This window comes from Dermochelys coriacea, chromosome 1, assembly GCF_009764565.3.
Source record: "Dermochelys coriacea isolate rDerCor1 chromosome 1, rDerCor1.pri.v4, whole genome shotgun sequence".
Classification (NCBI taxonomy): Eukaryota; Metazoa; Chordata; order Testudines; family Dermochelyidae; genus Dermochelys; species Dermochelys coriacea.
The window spans coordinates 39,430,748-39,455,725 of NC_050068.2; the positions used below are offsets into that span (position 1 = coordinate 39,430,748).

The 24,978-nt window shown below is 42.0% G+C and overlaps 1 protein-coding gene and 1 long non-coding RNA gene across 34 annotated transcripts in view; one reads left to right on the forward strand and one right to left on the reverse strand.

The window, feature by feature from the left end:
• The window catches only part of ZMYM2 (zinc finger MYM-type containing 2), a 190,509-nt gene extending 186,523 nt beyond the window's left edge, over positions 1-3,986 (forward strand). For all 33 annotated transcript variants that reach the window (XM_043504246.1, XM_043504261.1, XM_038420584.2 and 30 more), the window contains one exon: positions 3,139-3,986. In XM_043504246.1, coding sequence (XP_043360181.1) covers positions 3,139-3,331 — 193 coding nt within the window. In that variant the 3' untranslated portion in view covers positions 3,332-3,986. The remainder of the gene's footprint in view (positions 1-3,138) is intronic.
• Positions 1,958-23,599, reverse strand: LOC122457893. Its single transcript, XR_006277609.1, has 3 exons — positions 23,589-23,599; positions 11,357-11,364; positions 1,958-2,120 (listed from the first exon to the last, which is right to left on the reverse strand). It is a non-coding gene; the product is annotated as an uncharacterized LOC122457893 (long non-coding RNA).
• Positions 23,600-24,978: the final 1,379 nt, after the last annotated feature.

Consider the following 24,978-nt stretch of genomic DNA (forward strand, 5'->3'; position numbering starts at 1 on the left):
GAGACCCAGTTGATTCAGATATTGATGATGTGTCTTGTGGTGTGCATATATGTTCACTAATTGGACTGCAAAACAGTCTTATTTTATATAGGCCTTCAGGATGGCAACAACTTTACTACTGATTTCTGGATTTGGTAACCTAGGCCTATAAAGCTCCATTATCTTTTGATTCCCTCTGTTTAAATGTTAAATAAGAATGTGAATGGTGTAAAAGAAAACCACAAGGTATTTAAACTTGGAGAGATTCAAATACTCAACCCCACGGTAGTGTCTTTTATTTGTGGTGATAATAAGGGGTTATTCCAAGCAAATATTCTCTGTTTTTATTGAAGACAAGTATTTTAAGTTTTTTCTATTACTGATTGAAAGACTCTCAAACAGCTGTAATTCTGCTCTTAACAGACGCGAGCTGCATACTAATATTCTTTTGGTTTCTTCAGAATGAAATAAATATTAGTTTGAGCAAACATGATCATGATATATCTTCCTCTACATTCTTTATATTGCTTGTAAATTGATGAATTGGTGTTAAGGGCCCAATTCTGTAATTCTCAGTCAGGCAAAAATCCCGCTGAAAATAAATTGCACATTAGTTACAATTTAATGAAAAGTTCTGTTATGCAGGTAAATATTATGGAGTAATTTTTTAAAAAAATTCTAGAGTTTATTCTCATTTGAAGATTGCTGCTTATATGGTAGATTTCAAGTTCAGATGGTTTTGTTGTAGCCCAGGCAGAATACACCCTTAGAATTTTTTCACAATGAGAGGGCAATTTTTTCACGAGCCCATCACTTAGAAATGGATGAATGGTTTTTCAAAAAACTAATTTTTTTTTTTTTTTTAAAAACTTCAGGCAGACAAAACTTAGAAAATTTCATTTCAAGAGTTGAATGTTTTGGAAATGTATATGTGGTAGAAAGCTGAAGGACTTAAAATGGGAAACATTTTACAATTTTTTAATAATCTAAGAAGTTCCATAGAAATTTCACAAAGTATAATATAAAGCCCAAAATGTTTTAGCATACTGCACTTTATCCTTAAAAAGTGAAGATACAATTTGAAATGTATGGCAGAAACAAAGTCCAAGTATAGAATTTACGTCTTTAGTTTCTCACTATGGTTTTCAGTGTTCTATTAAATATTTGAAAACCAGTTCCCATTAAATAGTCGTTGCTCTGCTAAAATGTTTGCTTAGACACTAGAATCGCACACCTTGGGATGATCGTATGTAATTGCATATTGTAGAGGTAGATTTTTGTTAACTACTGCAATGTAGCCAGTAGATGGGGTATACAAAACACTTTCAAGAAACTAACTTGAAAAGAGTGAAAGGAGAGAGAAAAGCAAACAATTTTAGAAGCTTCCAAAATAGCTCTTCTGTTCCTAATGATGTCACATTTTTAAAGTACAATATCTTAGAATGGGTCTCAGTTATTCTCCCTACTGCAATTGCAGGCTCTCTCTCCTGGTCTTGTTTGCTGCCACACCTTGTTAATACCTGGACTCAATGGAGGAGAGGTTTTCTGCACACTTGAAATTATTTTGTAAAATACCTCTTTTGAAAAAATATTTAAGTAAAACTGTTCTCTCAATTTTCAAGTAATGGTCCCTATGTTCTGTAAGTGGGTTTTGAAATTGGTACTTCAGAATCAGCTGACAACCTGCAGCTGAAATTTTAAAGGGACACCTATCACTTTCAGCTGCTGGCATCGTTTCGTAGCCTGCTTCAACAGAAACAGATCTGATTATTGAGAATCAGCTGAGGATATTAAAATGTTTAAATGTAATATTTCAAATCCAAACAACTTCCAACAATGATGTCTGTTTCTATCAAAGTAGGAAAGTAGCTGTTCTTGCAGCTGAGTGAGGCTATGTCTATACTACTGCAGTAAGTCGACCTATGCTACGTATCTTAGGTCAAGTTACAGCGGGGTCTACACCTCGGGGGGGTCGACGGGAGAAACTCTCCCATCGACTTACCTTACTCTTCTCGTCAGTGGTAGAGTACAGGGGTCGACTGGAGAGCAGTCTGCTGTTGATTTGGCAGGTCTTTACTAGACCCACTAAATCGACTGCCGGTTGATCAATCTCAGAGCGTAGATCTCTGCATTGTGTAGATCTTTCCTGAGATCTCAATGTTTGCAATCTGCAAGTGCCAGTCCAGAAAAGCCAGCTAAATACTTTGAACCAAAAAGCATGTCCCAGTACTATGGGCTCTTAAAATCTGTAGTATTTAAGGGGGAGGAGAATAATTTAAAAATATAATAGTAAAATTATTGACTTTCTCTGGGCAGCTTTGTTTTGAGAATTTCCTTAAGAATCCTCTCCACTGGCTTAAAGAATGCTGAGATGCATCTGAGCCACAACAGCACCAAGTTCACCAGATTTGCATGGCTCACTAGGAAACTGCAAAGCAGCTTCATAGAAAAAACAAGGGGACCCATATAATAGGGACCCAGGAGCTAAGGGAGCAAGATAGTAAGACGTATGCCAAACAGCCAAACCTTGGAGAGAAAAGGCAGGAAACGGGTTTTTAAGTTTTTTGTCTCTTAAGACTAGCCATACTGGGTCAGACCAAAGGTCCATCTAGCCCAGTACCCTGTCTTCTGACAGTGGCCAATGCCAGGTGCCCCAGAGGGAATGAACAGAACAGGTAATCATCAAGTGATCCATTCCAGGTCCCCCATTCCCAGCTTCTTGCAAACATAGGCTAGGGACACCATCCCTGCTCATCCTGGCTAATAGCCATTGATGAACCTAACCTCCATGAATTTATCTAGTTCTTTTTTGAACATTGTTATAATCTTGGCCTTCGCAGCATTCTCTGGCAAAGAGTTCCACAGGTTGACAGCATCAACCTTCTTAATTTTAAGGAAATATATAATAGTTTTTAGTTTATAGAGAACTACAGCACCTTAGATTGAAAAGCAACCTCAGTTGGGCAAGAATGGTTGAAGCCATTTATGCCACCATAAGGTCCCATTTTCAAACCAGAAGGCAGTATTTTTCCACATTAATCCTCAACTCCTAATATGTATATGCACACTTATAGTTGTACGCACAGGATGTTAAAACTCAAAACCTGTATAGATTTGTCATGTGAAACTGACTCTTTTGACCATTTTTTTTTCTTTTAGCCCACAGAATCTTAATCAGAGAATGGATGTGTTCTATTTACAACCGGAATGCTCTGTTTCCTCAGATAGCCCTGTCTGGTATACTTCCACTTCACTGGACCGCAACACTTTGGAACACATGCTCGTACGGGTTCTTTTAGTAAAAGATATTTATGATAAAGACAATTATGAACTGGATGAAGATATAGATTAAAACAAACTTCCAAAAGCTGTCAGGAAAAACAAAACAGCATTAGATAGTCATGCTGCTAGATCTTTATTATGGAAAACCATTTCAAGTTTACTCTTCGTTTTATGAGTTTTGTAGCAGTGTACCCTGACCTGGGTATTACCATGTAAATATTCCGTGAGTGAAAGTTGCCATTATCCTAAGTAGTGGTTTTAGGATACTTAACAAACACATTCAAATTCTTTTTTTTATTATTATTATTTATTTGATTAGGTATGTTTGTAACTTTTTACATTGCAAAATATGAATGAGAATGTGCCATGTGTAATTTTTTTTCTTGTAGTAAGAAACATCCATATTGCACAACTCTACTGTTGCAAGCTTCCTTGAAAGGAGGCTCTTTTACTGGGTTCTTCAACCAGATGGTTGTGTATGGGTAGCACTACTAAAGTTTAGAACTTGCTGTGTCTTTCAGAATTTTTAAATAAATTGTAAACTAATAGGTTTTTTTACTTTTTAGTTACTGAAGCCTTATAAGGTTATGTAGAGAGATTCCATCTTATGTACCAAAAATAGACAAAAGAGAATGCTGTCAATATTGGTGTACTGTAATGTGAATCTATACTGGTGAAAACAACTTTTTTGTTGCCCTTATTAAAACCTTAGTGTCCTTTCCTTATTTGTGACTCTCTGAATTGCCCCTTCAAATAAAATATATATTAAAAATGAGATAAGCCTAAGGCATGTGATCATCTAGACATTTATTTTGTAAAAATGTCTGATGGCAATGCTGTAATTTTCTTGTCCATTTTTATTTTGCCAAACAGAAATGCTGGTACCCCATATTTCTGTACATCAGTCCTTCATAGCCTTAGCAAAAGGGACTTTAATGCAGTATTACAAAAAGTAATACAGTGTACTACATTTTTAAACTTTTTTGATTTGTCTTTGCTATGCTGTACTTAAATACAACTAACATTTGATTATGGGTTGTGAGAGATCTTTTAACTAATGTCTCCGTTTAAAAAAACAGAAGACATATGAAATGGCAGAAAGTCAAAAGATAATTTTTAAAAAATCTGCTGTCCTTTGTTCTATGTCTGTTCAATATATATTTTGCACAAGGAATCTGATTTCCAGATGTATATGTTTAGCCTCTAAAGTTTTGTTTGTTCCCTGCTCTTGTTTGACTAATGCAGACAATATGGTGATTTGTGCAATGATATTTCCTGTGGTACCCAAGAAATCATGGTACAGCATTCTACTATAAAGTAGGTAATTGGTATGGTATTCCTAATGACTTAAGAATCTAGTGATAAGAATCAATTATTGCTGAGATGAAAGAGGGAAAAAAATGGTTTTTATAGATCTGATCGCCATGAGATTCATTTCCTGCGAAGATGCACAACTTTTTCATTTTCCTTTATTATAGAAGAATGGACATAGGGATGCTTACTTCTACAAAGAAATAAAGCTGCTAGTGCTTTGTTTTGATAAAGAAATTTATTTAAATTTTTGCTACTCTCTTCTGACCATGAGTATGTATTAACTTTAGATATACTACTAATATAAAAGCAGATGAATATATACATTTTTAATTTCTTTATTTTGATTGGCTGAATTGGCACTAGTTCCCCAAAACGATTGCAGTTGTTCCATTGCCTGGAAAATCAGGCAACGTTTTACAGCAATAGTCAATAGCTTATCTAACCTATAATGCTCAGTAATCTGTTGACTGTTGCTGTGAAATGCTTCCTGATTTTCCAGGCAATGGCACAACTTCAGTAACTAAAACATTACTTAATGCCTGTTTTTTCAAGGAACAGCAGTATAAAATATTCCTGAGATAGAAAAGTTACTTGATTGTAAAATAAATTTCAAGCATTATAATCAGTTTTAATATTTCTATTTTGCGAACTGAGTTTCCAATTCAGTGAAGTACTTAAGTACAAAGTTAACTGTAAGCAAATGAAGAGTCCCATTGAGTTCAGTGAGACTACAGTATTACTAACCTGCTTAAAGTTAAGCATGTGCTTGAAATCTCAGGTCAGCAAAGCACTTAAGTATATGCTTAACTTTGAGAGAGAACTAGTTAAACATTTATAGTTTAAATTTAAGTATGTGCTTACGTGCTTTTCTAAAACCAGTAAGAGACCCCATTTCAGGAAGGTCCATAAGCATGTGCTCATGTCCATCCCTTTTGAGGATAATACTTCAGCACTGATTCAAGAAAGCACTTAATGTTTGACTTTGTGTTTAAATTAAGTATATGCTGGTATGTTTTGCCTGAAGCAGAAGCTAACCTGGTGTCCTCAAAATTAGATTATGGATATCCTTTGAGTAAATAAGGACTCTTATTAATATGACATACTGCAAACTAACCTATATTGTTTTCTATTTCATAAGGAAATGATGACTTAAGTCTATTAAAAATCAAATTATTGCTCTAAATTTCTCCCATTCTCTATCCCCAGTTCCACTCCCCAACAAAAAAAAAACCCCTATTTTAGGCAGGCTTTAAAATAGAAGTTTTTACATATAGATCCAAGTTGGTAATACAAAGATGGTTGACATGAAAATAACTTATTCCAGAAGATGGAGCTATTCCATCATTAGCAATAATGTTTATTCAAGTGTTTAGTGTGTTTAGAGCAAACGTAAATTGTTGAGATACTGTAGTCAAGTACACGTCATGCATCAATGTATACATGTTACTACATAATTTCTAAATTTTAACGGTGATGCAAAATGCAATAAACAGCCTTAGCTTTAAAAAAATTAATAAATGCAATTTTGTAAGAATTAGGAGTTGAGGGCTAATACTTTTTTCTTTTTTATGCTGTTGCTAGTCCAGTTCTTGACTACCTTGGTTCCAAAGAACAACATGAAGAAATAAATTAATGTGTAGGAGTGGATAGCCATCTTGTTTCATACTGGGTGTCTAGGTTAATGGCATGCATCAAAAATTTGCTTGACAACCTCCCTCCCTTCCCCCATCTTGTGCAGAGTAAAGAGGGAAGTGAGAAGAAGTACCTTGGCTTTCTTGGCCATTGGTGTTAATTATGGTATAGCTCATCTTAGTTAGAAATACGGTGACCAGATGTCCCAATTTTATAGGGACAATCCCGATTTTTGGGGCTTTTTCGTATATAGGCATCCATTACCCACCCTCACCCCATTCCGATTTTTCACACTTACTGTCTGGTCACCCTAGTTAGAAATATAACTTGGTAACTAGTCTGCTGCACAGTCGGTTGTCTCTGTGATACCCCTTCCCCTCCCCCCCGGGGTACTAGTAGCATGTGCTAGCCTAAATGCATAATTTTTCTGCCACTTCCCAAAATCTGTCAGCATATGCTAAATGTCTCCTTTTCTGCATGAAGGAAAAGTTTTATCTAGAGAATCGAATCTCCCAAGAAATCTGTATTTTTAATAATTATTAAAACAAAGATGGCAGCTTGAAGATCTTGAGAGAATTAGAGTGGCAACATTAGGCAAGATGCAATGCAATGCAATGCAAATACAATTAATAGTGAAAATTTTATACAAAGGAAAAGTTCAAACGTCAAATGTTCAGGACACAGATAACATGTGTATGGCGAGGAAGAAAGATAACATATAAGCAAAATGACACTTGACACTCATCTTAGTTCCATTTTTTCCTGTATATATTTTAAAATTTAGCTTATTAACTACTTTTACCTATTCTCTTTTTTATTAATTTTGGTCTAATATCTATTAAATAGACAAATAAAATTTCAGACCTTTTTAATAAATTTTATTCCAAAATAACAAATCTTATAGAGAATGTAGATTGGGAGCTGCTGTTCTCCCACTTGTAACATAAGTGAATTACACAGTAGCAATGAATTATACAGTAGCAAATTTAAAACTGATAAAATACTCTTTCCACACAACACATAATTGTCAGTGAATTCTCGAATCTAAATTGTCATGGAGGCGAAGATTAGTAAAATTCAAAGAGGGATTGGACATTTATATGGAAAACAAGACTATCCGGAGTTAAAACTAATACTAATAAAATTTTGGAAGGGATATTAAATGTCATTCTTAAAACTTTAAAACAATCTCTAACTATTATGGTTTAGGATGAGATCTTCATCAAGGTAGAGGATCTCAGATTTGCCATGCTGCAGGGGTTTTTTTGTACTTCCCCGTGAAGCTTCTGGAACTGGCCACTGTTGAAGACAGCATACGAGACCAGCATACTCAAGTCTGATCCAGTCTGGCAGTTCTTAATTTGCCAAATTGCCTGAAAGGCCTCTGCTTGAAAGACCTTGCATGATACGCAGATTATACCAAGAATCCCTTAATCCACTGCTCCAATGCACCCAATCTTGGGTGAAATGTGGCAAGTATCTAACAGTGCATAATACTACAAACTGCTTGACAGAGATTAATATTTATTCTTTTTGAGCACCCAGAAGTATGTTAGGCACCTCACAAAATCAAGTGGAAATGTGGGGGTTAGATTTTCAGCTCTGCTCTGCTTTTTGTACTGCTCAGGTGGCAGAAAGAAAATTGAAACTCTCTCTTGGAGATTCCAGATGGGGGAATCCCCAGTGGGTATACAGCAACCCCTATTCTGTATAAAAGGCAATGGCTGGGGCATGCTGTACACCAGGTATCCTCTATTTGTGAAGAGTCCATGGGGTCATAGAATCATAGAATCATAGAATATCAGGGTTGGAAGGGACCCCAGAAGGTCATCTAGTCCAACCCCCTGCTCAAAGCAGGACCAAGTCCCAGTTAAATCATCCCAGCTAGGGCTTTGTCAAGCCTGACCTTAAAAACCTCTAAGGAAGGAGATTCTACCACCTCCCTAGGTAACGCATTCCAGTGTTTCACCACCCTCTTAGTGAAAAAGTTTTTCCTAATATCCAATCTAAACCTCCCCCATTGCAACTTGAGACCATTACTCCTCGTTCTGTCATCTGCTACCATTGAGAACAGTCTAGAGCCATCCTCTTTGAAACCCCCTTTCAGGTAGTTGAAAGCAGCTATCAAATCCCCCCTCATTCTTCTCTTCTGCAGACTAAATAATCCCAGCTCCCTCAGCCTCTCCTCATAAGTCATGTGCTCTAGACCCCTAATCATTTTCGTTGCCCTTCGTTGTACTCTTTCCAATTTATCCACATCCTTCCTGTAGTGTGGGGCCCAAAACTGGACACAGTACTCCAGATGAGGCCTCACCAGTGTCGAATAGAGGGGAACGATCACGTCCCTCGATCTGCTCGCTATGCCCCTACTTATACAACCCAAAATGCCATTGGCCTTCTTGGCAACAAGGGCACACTGCTGACTCATATCCAGCTTCTCGTCCACTGTCACCCCTAGGTCCTTTTCCGCAGAACTGCTGCCGAGCCATTCGGTCCCTAGTCTGTAGCGGTGCATTGGATTCTTCCATCCTAAGTGCAGGACCCTGCATTTATCCTTATTGAACCTCATTAGATTTCTTTTGGCCCAATCCTCCAATTTGTCTAGGTCCTTCTGTATCCTATCCCTCCCCTCCAGCGTATCTACCACTCCTCCCAGTTTAGTATCATCCGCAAATTTGCTGAGAGTGCAATCCACACCATCCTCCAGATCATTTATGAAGATATTGAACAAAACGGGCCCCAGGACCGACCCCTGGGGCACTCCACTTGACACCGGCTGCCAACTAGACATGGAGCCATTGATCACTACCCGTTGAGCCCGACAATCTAGCCAGCTTTCTACCCACCTTATAGTGCATTCATCCAGCCCATACTTCCTTAACTTGCTGACAAGAATGCTGTGGGAGACCGTGTCAAAAGCTTTGCTAAAGTCAAGAAACAATACATCCACTGCTTTCCCTTCATCCACAGAACCAGTAATCTCATCATAAAAGGCGATTAGATTAGTCAGGCATGACCTTCCCTTGGTGAATCCATGCTGACTGTTCCTGATCACTTTCCTCTCCTCTAAGTGCTTCAGGATTGATTCTTTGAGGACCTGCTCCATGATTTTTCCAGGGACTGAGGTGAGGCTGACCGGCCTGTAGTTCCCAGGATCCTCCTTCTTCCCTTTTTTAAAGATGGGCACTACATTAGCCTTTTTCCAGTCATCCGGGACTTCCCCCGTTCGCCACGAGTTTTCAAAGATAATGGCCAAGGGCTCTGCAATCACAGCCGCCAATTCCTTCAGCACTCTCGGATGCAATTCGTCCGGCCCCATGGACTTGTGCACGTCCAGCTTTTCTAAATAGTCCCTAACCACCTCTATCTCTACAGAGGGCTGGCCATCTCTTCCCCATTTTGTGTTGCCCAGCACAGCAGTCTGGGAGCTGACCTTGTTAGTGAAAACAGAGGCAAAAAAAGCATTGAGTACATTAGCTTTTTCCACATCCTCTGTCACTAGCTTGCCTCCCTCATTCAGTAAGGGGCCCACACTTTCCTTGGCTTTCTTCTTGTTGCCAACATACCTGAAGAAACCCTTCTTGTTACTCTTGACATCTCTTGCTAGCTGCAGCTCCAGGTGCGATTTGGCCCTCCTGATATCTTTCCTACATGCCCGAGCAATATTTTTATACTCTTCCCTGGTCATATGTCCAAGCTTCCACTTCTTGTAAGCTTCTTTTTTATGTTTAAGATCCGCTAGGATTTCACCATTAAGCCAAGCTGGTCGCCTGCCATATTTACTATTCTTTCGACTCATCGGGATGGTTTGTCCCTGTAACCTCAACAGGGATTCCTTGAAATACAGCCAGCTCTCCTGGACTCCCTTCCCTTTCATGTTAGTCCCCCAGGGGATCCTGGCCATCTGTTCCCTGAGGGAGTCAAAGTCTGCTTTCCTGAAGTCCAGGGTCCGTATCCTGCTGCTTACCTTTCTTCCCTGCGTCAGGATCCTGAACTCAACCAACTCATGGTCACTGCCTCCCAGATTCCCATCCACTTTTGCTTCCCCCACTAATTCTACCCGGTTTGTGAGCAGCAGGTCAAGAAAAGCGCTCCCCCTAGTTGGCTCCCCTAGCACTTGCACCAGGAAATTGTCCCCTACGCTTTCCAAAAACTTCCTGGATTGTCTATGCACCGCTGTATTGCTCTCCCAGCAGATATCAGGAAAATTAAAGTCACCCATGAGAATCAGGGCATGCGATCTAGTAGCTTCCTTGAGTTGCCGGAAGAAAGCCTCATCCACCTCATCCCCCTGGTCCGGTGGTCTATAGCAGACTCCCACCATGACATCACTCTTGTTGCACACACTTCTAAACTTAATCCAGAGACACTCAGGTTTTTCCACAGTTTCGTACCGGAGCTCTGAGCAGTCATACTGCTCCCTTACATACAGTGCTACTCCCCCACCTTTTCTGCCCTGCCTGTCCTTCCTGAACAGTTTATAACCATCCATGACTGTACTCCAGTCATGTGAGTTATCCCACCAAGTCTCTGTTATTCCTGTTAGTCCTTGCCAGTTGGGGTAGATTAGAGCAGTTTGAAGGCTCTGTCTTCAGTTTTGTTTTTGTGAAGTGCTGAACACAAGTTTGGAGCTTGAAAAATAACATGTCCTGAACTGTGTAGTGTTATAAAATATTAGACAACTTCAGGCTGCTCTAACTTAATTCAGCAGCTGGGCAGAAAATCTGGGCATTGTAACAATTTCCATGATGTCCCTTCCTCTTTGTTGTGCTGAACAGCTCCTGGCCACAGCATAGATTTTAGCTCATGGTCCATGCCCAGAAAAGTAAAAATGTAACGATCCAGCTGAGATTCATCAACAGACAATAAGGAGCAGATGGAGACAGGAAGGACCAGGGTGATAATCTCATCTGTTTCTTAACTCAGGGCCAGTCTTCGCTACTGGAGTAAGTCAACTTAAGTTACACTACTCCAGCTATGTGAATAACGAGGCTGGCGTCAATGTAGCTTAGGTCGACTTACCCTGGTGTCTTCACTGTGCTGCATCAACGGAAGATGCTCTCCAGCTGACTTACCTTACTTTTCTCGGCGAGGTGGAGTACCGGGGTTGACTGGAGAGTGCTCTGCCATCGATTTAGCGTTTCTTCACTAGACCCACTAAATTGACACCCGCTGCATCAATTGCAGCAGTGTCGATCTCCCTGGTAGTGAAGACAAGCCCTCATTAAGCTATCATTACATCTTGCTGTACCTTTTGCATATAAGCCCCCCCCTCCCCCCTTCAGTGCTATTGGATAAAATGGCAGAATTGAGTTTTTAGGAGGGATTTGAATGAGGCTAGCTGGTGTGGCAAACAGGTTTAGGGATGCAAACTAGGCATTGAGGCTGGTGGCATTGATGGGCAGAGGGGTAAATGCGAAAGGAGATCAGTCAGAGAAGATTCTATACATTTTGAAAAACTAGTGAAATTTAGGATGGCAGAATTCATTAACCAATTCTATAGTCAGAAGGAATCCTTAGAGCATTTAGTCTGACCTCCTGTATGACACAGGCAAAATAATTTCAACCATTTACCTCGTATGCAATCACTGGAGTTGGAATTAGCTAAAATATCCATGTAGTAGTGTCAGTTGTTCAAAAGAACTGTCAGGCCAGTTAAAAAATTTTAGTTTTCAAGATTCACATCAATGTATCTGGGGTTCCAAATAGATGAATAGCAAAAAATAATCTGTCAAGGGAATATTTTTATTTCTTGGACTCCAGATTTGTTATGTACCTCCATTCAGTTAAGTCACTGACATAGTAACAATGGTGTGTTTCTACATGCACAATTCTAGCTGGTTGGGATGCAGTTAGATCTCTAACTGTCCATGAGTCTGGAGAGTATTTCAACTAGTTTGTCTAATTAAGTATACTTCTATTTGCAGCTGAGTTTCCTAGTTCTCAGCTCTCAAAATGAAAGGGAGAAAAAGGTCTCCTAAAAAAAGATTTGAGCTCTTTGGGGTCTTCAGTGGGCAGACCTATCATGAGAGCTGTCAGCATAGTTTTGTGCCTACAATACTTCACCTCTGCTAGTATCAGACTCTACCAATAGTCTGCAGAGAAACAGCAACAGATACTCTTTGTTTTGGATAAACTCACTGGGAAAAGGGGGGAGTCTACAACTTCTTCCTGAAGCAAAATTTGTCTGTTTAATTCCAGTGATTGAAAACTGCTATTCTGTAGTAATGACAACCTTTCACAACCAGTGGCAGGTCTGAAACTTGACTTTATGAACATGAAAAACAGATACAAAAGGAATTTCTAATTCACCAAATTGTCAAACTTAGAACTTAGCGTGACACAATCTGTTTTTTGTACCATATGAATTTCTTGGAGAGGTGTTACTTCGTCTTTTTCGAGTCTCATTGCTCCTTGCGTTTCTGGATTTGGAGATGAAATACAGGAACAAGAACCCTACTGCATCTTCCACAATGATATCAGTGTCAAGAACCTCCCCAGACTTGATTCCCAAGCTTAAATATTTATTCCACACCTTTCATCGCTGTCATCTCTTTCTTCCCATCCAAAGTATGAAAATGAAAGGATTTTGACACAAGGTTAGATGTGAAAATAGCAATGTAACATTTTTCTCATAAGGACAAACATTTCAAAAAATTACGTCCCTGCTTATGCTCTGCTAGTTATGTATATGGTGCAGGGGAAAGTTTATTTAAAAACACACCAACATGAATGCAAACCGCAAGGATCGGAGTTTGTATTTGAGAGGCCTGCAAAGAACAAAACCAAACAGCTTTCTTGTTTGATGATAGGATACACTTGAACTATGGCTACTTCCATGAGCTTAAAGATATAATGCTCAACAGCAAAGATGTGTAAGACACTCTGACCTGGGCCAGCATACGTACAAGCTAGACATTTTAGTTCCTTTAGGGGGAAACCAATACTTAGAACATTCCTTCCTAATTTTCAGGTTGTTTTTTGTTGTAGTAAACTCTATAGTCATAGTGAAGGCAAGTATTCAAAATATGAGTGCACTGTAGAAACAGTGAGCAAGACTTGAGAGAACAGCATGACTGTATACTAAGGAGAGTAAATATCTGTAACCTCAAAAAGAACAGAAGTACTTGTGGCACCTTAGAGACTAACAAATTTATTAAGATTCTAAGGCCAGAAAGGACCATTTTGATCATCTAGTCCAGTGGTTTTCAACAGTTTTTTCATTTGCAGTCTCCTAAAAAAATTTCGAATGGAGGTGCAGATGCCTTTGGAAATCTGAGACATAGTCTGTGGATTCCCACAGGTCCACAGATTGAAAACTGCTATTCTGTATTAAAAACAACCTTTCACAGACCCCTAGACTGACTTGTATAACACAAGTCAGAGACCTTTCCCAAAATAATTCTTGTTTGAACTAAAGTATATCATTTAGATTAACATCCAATCGCAATTTAAAAATTTCCAATGATGGAGAATCCACCATGACTCTTTATAAATTGTACCAATGGTTAATTACTGTCACTGTTAAAAATGTGTACCTTATTTTCAGTCTGATTTTATCTAACTTCAACTTCCTGCCATTGGATTGTGTAACATCTTTGTCTGCTAGATTGAAGAGCTCATTATCAAATAGTAGACTTCCAAGTCATCCCTTAACCTGCTCTTTGTTACACTAACTAGACTTGGGTATGTTTCCAATTCCAAATTCTTGTGGCACTTCTCTGAACCCTCTCCAAATTATCAACATTCTTCTTGAATTGTGGACACAGACCTGGACAAAGCTTTCCACCAGAGGTTGCAATAATGCCTTATTCAGAGGTAATATAACTTCTTTATTCCTACTTGAGATTCCCCTGTTTATCACATTAGCCTTTTTGGCCACAGCATCACACTAGGATGCATTTTCAGTTGATTATCCACTGGTATCCCAAGTCGTCTTCAGAGTCACTGCTTCCCTGGATAGAGTCCCCCATCATGTAAGTATGGCCTACATTCTTTGTTCTTAGATGTATACATTTATAATTGGACACATTAAAGTACATATTGTTTGCTTGAGCCCAGCTTACCAAGCTTATCTGGATTGATCTGAATCAGCAATCGGTCCTCGTCATTATTTGCTACTTCCCCAAACTGTGTCATATGCAAACTTGATCAATGATGATTTTGTTAAATATTCTTTGAGTGATTGCTCATGTCAATTACAATTAGGTATGCGCAGGCTGTATGCATGACAGCTGGAAGATTTTTCCCCTGGAGTATGCCCCCTGGAGTTGCGCCGTCATGGCACTTGATATACGGCCCTGCTGACCCACCACCCCCTCAGTTCCTTCTTACCACCAGTGATGGCTAGCTGGAACACTCTGTTGCTCTTGCCTCGGCAAGCGCTTTTTTGGCAGTGTCAGTTTTTTGGTGTATATAGTTAGTTTATAGTTCATAAATTTCCTTGGGGGGGGTCTCTCCATCCTGACCCCGCAACATTCCTGTGTCACCAGGGCATGCTTCGTCCCTGGGGTTTAAACTCTTTTTTGGTGTATATAGTTAGTTTTATAGTTCATAAATTTCCTTGGGGGGGGTCTCTCCATCCTGACCCCGCAACATTCCTGTGTCACCAGGGCATGCCTCGTCCCTGGGGTTTAAACTCTGTGAGGACTGTGGTAAATCTATGCCCAGGAGCGACCCACACACTTTGTGCTTGAAGTGTCTCAGGGAGAGTCACCGAAAGAAGGTGCAGGATATATAATGGGTTTAAGCCCAGGACTTTAAAAGACCGGGAGCAAAGGCTCAAGATCCTCCTCATGGAGGCTGCACTCCAGCCACAATCTGACCCTGGGTTGGCAGAGCCCATGCCCAGCATCTCCTCATCAGTGCAGAGTGCACCGCTGCCGAGGAAGGACTCCAAGGAGACTCTGCTCTGGCCATAGACAACATTCTGTGAGTCACTGGTCTCAGTCCCCAGTGCCCATGTCCCCCAACCTGCGGCAGGGAAACCCGAACCAGGCCATATCACCTCAGCCCCCCTGCCTCCCAAGGTCTCGTTGACTCCTGCCCCCTTGGGGGTTGAGTCGAGTCTGGGCACTCGCTGCTCTCTAGACCAGCATGTCCGAGAGCTTCAGTTCCCCTCTATGCTGGAGGCATTAGAGGCAAGCCAGGACCTTGTATGCCTCACTGGTGACTGTACAACTCCTGATCCCATCAAGGGACAAGCCAGCAATGATGGCACGCCACTCCTTGGCACAGTCCACCCAGGTGGGGGAGCCACACCGGTCCTTCAATCCCTGGCACCACGGAGCACCTCTCCTCCATGGTCTTCCACCTCAGAAGCGGAATCCTACCGCTCTGATAGGACAAGGAGCAGAAGGTCCAGGTCCTGGCATGACTGCCAGCCCTATCTGGTGCCGTGGCCAGCCCAGTGGCAACCCCCAATGCAGTGGCCCTTTTGGATGTCCTAGGCTTACCATCAGAGCCAGGGACAGAGCCAGAGATCAAGGTCTCGATTGGCGTTGATGGCGTCGGCGTTCTTTGTCCCTACACAGGCACTGTTGGCACCATTACCATCAATGGCAGCGACACCCCTGCCTTTGCCACCAGCGGCGACCTCAGCACCACAGACTGTGGAAGCGGCAGCACGGCAACACCGGGTGCTGTGTGACCCTCTCAGCATCAAGGGGAGTGAGCAAGGCCCACTGCCAGGGCTTTCGTCCTCATCCTTCCCAGATGAGGACATTGCAGGTACTTCAACGGCCCCAGCCTTGGAAGAGAGCAGGGTCTTGCAGCAGTTGCTGCAGCAGATGGTCCAGAACCTGGGAATCCAGACAGAGGAGGTGGTGGAGGATGCTGACCCCCTGGTGGACATCCTCGCCCCCTCCGGGCCTGCCTGCATTTCCTTGCCACTGATTAAGACCATCAGTGAAATCACAAAGTCCTTGGGCAGACCTCGGCCTCTTTGCCCCCTATGGCCAAGAGGAATGAGAGGCAGTACTTCATTCCCTCCAAGGGATCTGAACACCTATATACCCACACACACACCTGATTCCTTGGTTAAGGACGTGGCCAAACATTGTGAGCACCAGGGCTACCAGGGACTATCCCCTAAAAAATTGGAAGGCTAAAGAACTAGATCTGTTCGGGAGGAAGGTCTATTCAATTGCGGGGTTGCAGCTCCGCATATCAAACCAACAGGCCATCGTGAGCAGATATTTGTACACCTGCGGCATGATGGCCAACTTTGTCGAGCTGCTGCTGCAGGACTCCTGTGCAGAATTCTCTGTGCTGGTGGAGGAAGGGAAACTGATTGCACAGGCCTCCATACAGGCTGCATTGGATGGAGCAGATGCAGCCACCCGTGCAATGGCTACAGGGGTGGCAATGAGGAGCAGCTCCTGGGTGCAGGTCTCTGGTCTCCCTTACGAGGTCCAGCAGACTATACAAGACCTCCCCTTTGAGGATTTAGCCCTTTTTTTCAGAGAAGAACCTTAAGAAACTTCATAGGTTGAAGGACTCAAGGGCCACCCTCAAATCGCTGGCCTTCATACCCCTGCAACAGAGAGGAAGCACTTCAGGCCACAAACTCTTCTGCAGTTCTACCCGCCACAGAACTGACAGGACAACTCCCAGATGACTTTCCAAGTGGAACTCGGAATGTCCAATCATCCGAGGGCATCAGAACTCACTATTCTGGTGATGTTAACATCCGTTGCCTTCCTCCATAATGTACCTATTACTGATATCTGCAAGGTGGCCACATGGACATCTGACCACACATTTGCCAAATATTATGCTATCACACAGGATACCACAGCAGACACCATAGTAGGCCACACAGTACTGTCTACAGTTGTCACTTCCACAACTCCAGAATCCCACCAACCATAGTGGGTACAGCTTCACATTCACCTGGAATGGAGCACCCACAGGGACAGCACTCGAAGAAGAGAAGGTTACTCACCTTGCAGTAACTGAGGTTCTTTGAGATGTGTGTTCCTGTGGGTGCTCCACTACCCACCCTCTGCCCCTCTACTTGGGAGTACTATTCTGACATCTCCAGGGTAGAGAAAGAACTGAGGGGGGTGTGGGACGCTCGCTCTCAGGCATATTCTAACGAGACCACGAGACAGCAGCTGATCGCGTGCATCCCGACCAGACACTGCTACCAAAGATCTCCGATCAACGGTGCCAGGACGCATCATCACCTGGAGTGGAGCATCCACAGGGAAACACGTCTCGAAGAATTTCAGTTACTGCAAGGTGAGTAACCTTCTCATTTTGAGACCTATCAGCCAGTTTTTAATCAATGTAATATGTGGTTTCAGAGTAGCAGCCGTGTTAGTCTGTATTCGCAAAAAGAAAAGGAGTACTTGTGGCACCTTAGAGACTAACAAATTTATTAGAGCCGATGAAGTGAGCTGTAGCTCACGATAGCTTATGCTCTAATAAATTTGTTAGTCTCTAAGGTGCCACAAGTACTCCTTCTCTTTTTTTGTAATATGTGGCTTATTAATTTTATATCTTTCTAGTTTTTTAATCAAAATGTGTGGTACCAAGTCAAATGCCTTACAGAAGCTTAAATATATTAAATCAGCTCTGAGTAGCAGCCGTGTTAGTCTGTATTCGCAAAAAGAAAAGGAGTACTTGTGGCACCTTAGACTAACAAATTTATTTGAGCATAAGCTTTCGTGAGCTACAGCTTCCGATGAAGTGAGCTGTAGCTCACGAAAGCTTATGCTCAAATAAATTTGTTAGTCTCTAAATCAGCTCTGTTACCTTTATCAATAAAACCAGTAGTCTCATCAAAAAAAGAAAGTTAGGATCTATTTTTCATAAATCCATGTTTATTGGCATTAATTATATTACACTTCTTTAATTCTTTATTATCTGAGTCCTGAATGAGCCACTCCATTATTTAGGATCACAGGCCTAAAAATACTTGGCTCATCCCCTTTACCACTTTTATGTATGGGCACAACATTAGTTTTTTTACAGTCTTCTGGAATTTCCCCAGTGTTTCAAGAGTTATTGAAAATTAACATTAATGATCTAGTGAGCTTTTTAGCCATGACTTCTAAATCTCTTGGGTGTAAGTTATCTGAACTTGCTGATTTAAAAATGTTATAGTAGCTGCTGTTAAACATCCTTCTGAGTTACTATTGGAATAGAAAGTGTTTCCTTATATATAACTACTTTTGTTTTTTTCCCCATATACAGAACAGAAACATTTATTGAATACTTATGCCCTTTCTGCCTTTTTGGTATTTATCCTAACGCCTTCTCCTTCCAAAAAATAAAAAAATACAAATACAAATTAATGGGAACTCCCTGCCAGATTTTAAATCCATACAGTTTAAATTTCACATCTAATTTGTGCAGGATCGATAAATGTACTTTACTAGAGTTGCCAATTCTCATGAATTTTGCAATTTTAGGTTCTCTTAAAGCTACCAGGAAAAGTTGAAGACTTCCTTGTGATCTTTTGCTCTTACTAAAAATGGTCTGGTTTCAGAATAGCGGCCGTGTTAGTCTATATTTGCAAAAAGAAAAGGAGTATTTGTGGCACCTTAGAGACTAATAAATTTATTTGAGCATAAGCTTTCGTGAGCTACAGCTCACTTCATCGGATGCATTTGGAGTGAGCTGTAACTCACGAAAGCTTATGCTCAAATAAATTTGTTAGTCTCTAAGGTGCCACAAGTACTCCTTTTTCTTTTTTTAAAAACGGTCTGTCTTCTATTGTTTTCAATGAGACTGAAGCCAGGCTGTCCTTACCCAAAGTGCCACCATTTTTCTTCATCCTTTGTAGGTGATGGTGAGGCTGCATCTAGAAAAATTGCCTGCTATCTGCCATTATTTCCAAAAGGGACTGAAGCCAAAATATTCTGCAGTACGAAGGCTACCTGCTATTCACCATAGGTGTGTGAGATTGCAGAAAGTGAGGAGATGGGAATGAGATTAAGGGAAGGGGAATATATGGGGTGGCAGAACAGGAGGCTGAGAAGAGCATGGGAATGCAATAAAGTAGGTAGAATGGGAAAGTAGTGATTCTTTGGGGATAAAGAAATGTGGGGAGGTGCCAGGAGGCAGGATGTTGGGACACAGCATGCTAAGGGGCACACCTGCCTACAGAGATACCCCAAATCCAGCAAATTCCTCCCCACCCCACAATTTTCCTTCATTCCCCACCATTATTTTTTCCACCTCCCCCAGATCAGATGGGATTTTTTTTTTCTAAAAAATATGCTGTACTTCAAACAGGAATCAGTTCAGGGAAGTCCCATGGCATGTGTTAGATGTGGTTAGATCACAGTACTCCCTTTTGGCCTTGGAATCGAATCCATTCATTCATTCATTAATTCTCCAGCTCCCTGTAGTCCCATTAATTCTCTCCCACCACATGGTAAATGTTTATAAAATCTGTGGTGGGTGGGAAATACAAACTAAGTTTTTAAAACTGAAAGGTCCTTTTGTGTTTGTCAAAAAAAAAATTTTGGTTTAGAATCAATAACTTTTCTGGAGTCTTTATAGTAAAACTGATGTATGTGTGGTTTTCGTGTAGAATATACCCTCTCTAAAGGTATTAATAATTAAAATGGAATATACTTTTGTTTTATGAACAAACTCTTATGCAGGATAATTTTGAATACTAAAATCATAATGTTGCTCACAATAGTCTGACAGGCCTGGGCCCAAACTTACAGGAAGTAAAAATTATCCAAAAACAGAAAGCAGCAACTCTTCAGCAACACAGGTGAACATTCTGATGGGGGATGATGGTGAATAAATACGTATTTTTTCTTCCAGTTTTAGACAGATTCATTTTAATAAAAATGTATAAAGGAGAATAAAATATTTTTGACTGATATTTTCAAGAAGAAAGGACATTTTCAGGAAGGACAGGCAGGGCAGAAAAGGTGGGGAATTCTTTTGTATGTAAGAGAGCAGTATGACTGCTCAGAGCTCTGGTATGAAACTGCAGAAAAGAGAGTCTCTGGATTAAGTTTCGAAGTGTGAGCAACAAGAGTGATGTTGTTGTGGGAGTCTGCTATAGACCACCGGACCAGGTGGATGAGGCTTTCTTCCAGCAACTAATGGAAGTTACTAGATCACAGGCTCTGGTTCTCATGGGACACTTCAGTCACCCTGATATCTTCTAGGAGAGCAATACAGCGGTGCACAGATAATTCAGGAAGTTTTTGGAAAGTGTAGGGGACAATTTCCTGGTGCAAGTGCTGGAGGAACCAACTAGAGGCAGAGCTCTTCTTGCCCTGGTGCTCACAAACCAGGAAGAATTATTAGGGGAAGCAAAAATGGAAGGGAACCTGGGAGTCAGTGACCATGAGATGGTCGAGTTCAGGATCCTGACACAAGGAAGAAAGGAGAGCAGCAGAATATGGACCCTAGACTTCAGAAAAGCAGACTTAGACTCCCTCAGGAAAATGATGGGCAGGATTCCCTGGGAGAATAACATGACAGGGAAAGGAGTCCAGGAGTGCTGGCTGTATTTTAAAGAATTCTTATTGAGGTTACAGGAACAAACCATCCAGATGTGTAGAAAGAATAGTAAATATGGCAGGCGACCAGTTTGGCTTAACAGTGAAATCCTTGCTGATCTTAAACACAATAAAGAAGCTTACAAGAAGTGGAAGATTGGACAAATGACCAGGGAAGAGTATAAAAATATTGCTTGGGCATGCAGGAGTGAAATCAGGGTTTCTTCAGGTATGTTAGCAACAAGAGGAAAATCAAGGAAAGTGTGGGCCCCGTACTGAATGAGAGAGGCAACCTAGTGACAGAGGATGTGAAAAAAGCTAATGTATTCAATGATTTTTTGTCTCTGTCTTCATGAACAAGGTCAGCTCCCAGATTACTGCACTGGGCAGCACAGCATGGGGAGGAAGTGACCCAGCCCTCTGTGGAGAAAGAAGTCGTTCAGGACTATTTAGAAAAGCTGGATGAGCACAAGTTCATGGGTCTGGATGTGTTGCATCCGAGAGTGCTAAAGGAGTTGGCTGATCTAATTGCAGAGCCATTGGCCATTATCTTTGAAAACTCGTGGCAATCGGGGGAGGTCCCAGATGACTGGAAAAAGGCTAATGTAGTGCCCATCTTTAAAAAAGGGAAGGAGGAGCATCTGGGGAACTACAGGCCACTCAGCCTCACCTCAGTCCCTGGAAAAATCATGGAGCAGGTCCTCAAGGAATCAATTCTGAAGCACTTAGAGGAGAGGAGAGATCAAGAACAGTCAGCATGGATTCACAAAGGGCAAGTCATGCCTGACTAATCTAATTGCCTTCTATGATGAGATAACTGACTCTGGATGAGGGGAAAGCAGTGGACGTGTTATTCCTTGACTTTAGCAAAACTTTTGATACAGTCTCCCACAGTAATCTTGCCAGAAAGTTAAACTAGTATGGGCTGGATGAATGGACTATAAGGTGGATAGAAAGCTGGCTAGATCGTTGGGCTCAACGTGTAGTGATCAATGGCTCCATGTCTAGTTGGCAGCCGGTATCAAGCAAAGTGCCCTAAGGGTCGGTCCTGGGGCTGCTTTTGTTCAATATCTTCATTAATGATCTGGAGGATGGTGTGGACTGCACCCTCAGCAAGTTTGCAGATGACACTAAACTGGGAGGAGATGTAGATACTCTGGAGGGTAGGGATAGGATACAGAGTGCCCTAGAGAAATTAGAGGATTGGGCCAAAAGAAATCTGATGAGATTCAACAAGGACAAGTGCAGAGTCCTGCACTTAGGACGGAAGAATCCCATGCACCGCTACAGACTAGGGACCGAATGGCTAGGCAGCAGTTCTGCAGAAAAGGATCTGTGGGTTACAGTGGACAAGAAGCTGGATACGAGTCAACAGTGTGCCTTTATTGCCAACAAGGTTAATGGCATTTTGGGCTGTATAAGTAGGGGCATTGCCAGCAGATCGAGGGACATGATTGTTCTCCTCTATTTGACATTGGTGAGGCCTCATCTGGAGTACTGTGTCCAGTTTTGGGCCCCACACTACAAGAAGGATGTGAAAAAATTGGAAAGCGTCCAACAGAGGGCAACAAAAATGATTAGGGGACTGGAACACATGACTTGTGAGGAGAGGCTGAGGAAACTGGGATTGTTTAGTCTGCGGCAGAGGAGAAGGGGGGATTTGATAGCTGCTTTCAACTACCTGAAAGGGGGTTCCAAAGACGATGGATCTAGACTGTTCTCAGTGGTACCAGATAACAAAACAAGGAGCGATGGTCCCAAGTTACAGTGGGGGAGGTTTAGGTTGGATATTAGGAATAACTTTTTCTCTAGGAGGGTGGTGAAGCACTGGAATGCATTACCTAGGGAGGTGGTGGAATCTCCTTCCTGAGAAGTTTTTAAGGTCAGGCTTGACAAAGCCCTGGCTGGGATGATTTAGTTGGGGATTGGTCCTGCTTTGAGCAGGGGGTTGGACTAGATGACCTCCTGAGGTCCCTTCCAACTTTGACGTTCTGTGATATTTTATAATTTTAAGCATAGGTGCTTTTATGTGCTTGTAAATTGGTTACATGTAATATTTAATCAGTATATCACTATTTTCACTAAGAACAGTGCAGCTGTGCTGCAGATATAGACATGGCATCAGATATGCCATCAAAAGAAACAGAGAAACTGATCTTCTAGAGCATCAAGATCACACATCTTACAAAAGCCAAAGGATAAAACCAAGAAACGCAGTAAAAAAATATACTGTTTACACAGCACTGGCTCCTTGGCAGTAATAATTTCAGTAAGCTTTGACCAATTAGATTATTTGTGATGGGCTATTATGTACGCAATCCTTGGCTGAATCAGGAAGAGGCTAACCCCATTCACTGCACTTAGACTATAGAGACTGCCTGAGGTGTCGGGCCTGGAGAAAGGAGATGACAGCTGTAGTCCACTACTAAGGTTTTTGAAAGGTGGAATTGATGGCCATGCCTCATGATGTGGTAGAAGCCACACACACACACACACACACACACACACACACACACACACACAAAAAAAAGCACTGGCTTGCAGGAGAAGAGCATGTTCCTGGGAAGGAAGAGTGTAAATTCTAGACAGAGAGTGGATGATCAGTATTGGAAAGGGGACAAGGGCTCTCATTTTTTCTACCCCACAAACCAGGGAAGAATCAGGACTAAGTGGGCACCATGCTGAAATAGGTAACCTACTTTCCTTACCATTTGTTTATTTAAATGGGCAAACTAAAAATTGAGAGTTTACTTGCCTCCTAGGAAGGAAACAGCCTGGATAGCTGTTTTGTGATTATTATTTTAATTTGTTTTTCTGCCCATCTTTAAAGTAATGGTGACTCCAAGTATGTGGGGTGAAAACAGTGGCCTATACAGCCCGGACCCTTGGCCCCATCCATACCCTTCAGTATATGTCCCATCGGCTGATCCGTGGTATCACCTTGGCACCACTGCCACCTGGCGACCCTTATGCCTGGCCATACTGGGCCACTTGGAAGCCCCACTATGAGCATAGCATACCACCTCACTTGCAGCATTGGCCATCTCTGATGCAAATGGCTCTTCCTTCTGTCTTCAAAGTCCTCAGGCCAACCCCGTTCCAGCAGCACTGGCAGTACCAACGGCGCCTTCACCAACCCCAGTACCTATGGGCACTTCCTTGTCTCCGAACGACGCCGTCATTCCCCCTATACTCTCAACTCCTGTTGACCTAGTGCAGTACCAGAACTTACTTTGGCATATGGCCACTGCCCTCACTTTGCCTGTTGAAGATGTCTAAGACCCGCAGGCTCAATTCTTGGATATCCTGCAATCTCTGGGACCCTCCCATACTGCCCTTCCTATCCACTATGCCCTCCTGCAACCAGCCCAAATGTCTGGCACACCCCAGCCTCCTGTGCTCTGACACTCAAGCAGGCAGAACACCATTACTTCATTCCCTTCAAAAGCACAGACTTTCTTTTCACACACCCATACCCTAACTCCTTGGTAATTCAAACTGCCAACAGGCATGTTTGCCAGCAACATCTGAGGTCCACACACTTGATCGAGCAGCTAAAAAATTTGACCTCCTGGGTTGTAAAGTCCACTCATCTGCTCCCCTTCAGTTCCACATCACAGCTTCCAGGCCATCTTGGCCAAGTATGACTTCCTGTCATACTCCAGACTAGCAGACTTCCAGACCTTCCTTTCCCCAGACAAGCAACTAGATTTCCAGTGTCAACTGGATGGGGGCAAGCTGGTGGCCAAGGTTGCCCTCCAGACTGTGGTCAATGCTGCCAATATTACATCCTGTTCTCTAGCTTCTGGGCTTATACTTTGCTGGGACTCCAGGCTTCAATCCAGTGGCTTCCCTAAAGAGGTCCAAACCACTCCTTGAGGACCTCCCCTTGGACAACCATAAGTTATTCAGAGACAAAACCAACGGGGCCCTACATTCTCTCAAGAACTCACATGCCACTCTGCATTCTCTGGGATTTGTATACCCCAAACTCTGCTCATCACCAACAACGGCCCTCCTTCCAACCCTGCTAATGGGCCGCATACCAACCTTACCCCCAGCCCTTCTCCCAGCGTTCACAGGATTCTTTTCAGTGCCGCCTGGGCACCCAATGACCTCACTACCCTGCCACAGCTTCTTCATCCACCTCTAATCCTTCTCAACATTCCTCCAGACAGCCCTTTTGACAACTCCTCTGAGATCCATGAACCTCACCACACCCCTCTCTCGCCACTCCGCACTTAGTTTTCGGGGGTTGCCTTGCTGTCTGCGCTCACAACTGGGGAAAGAT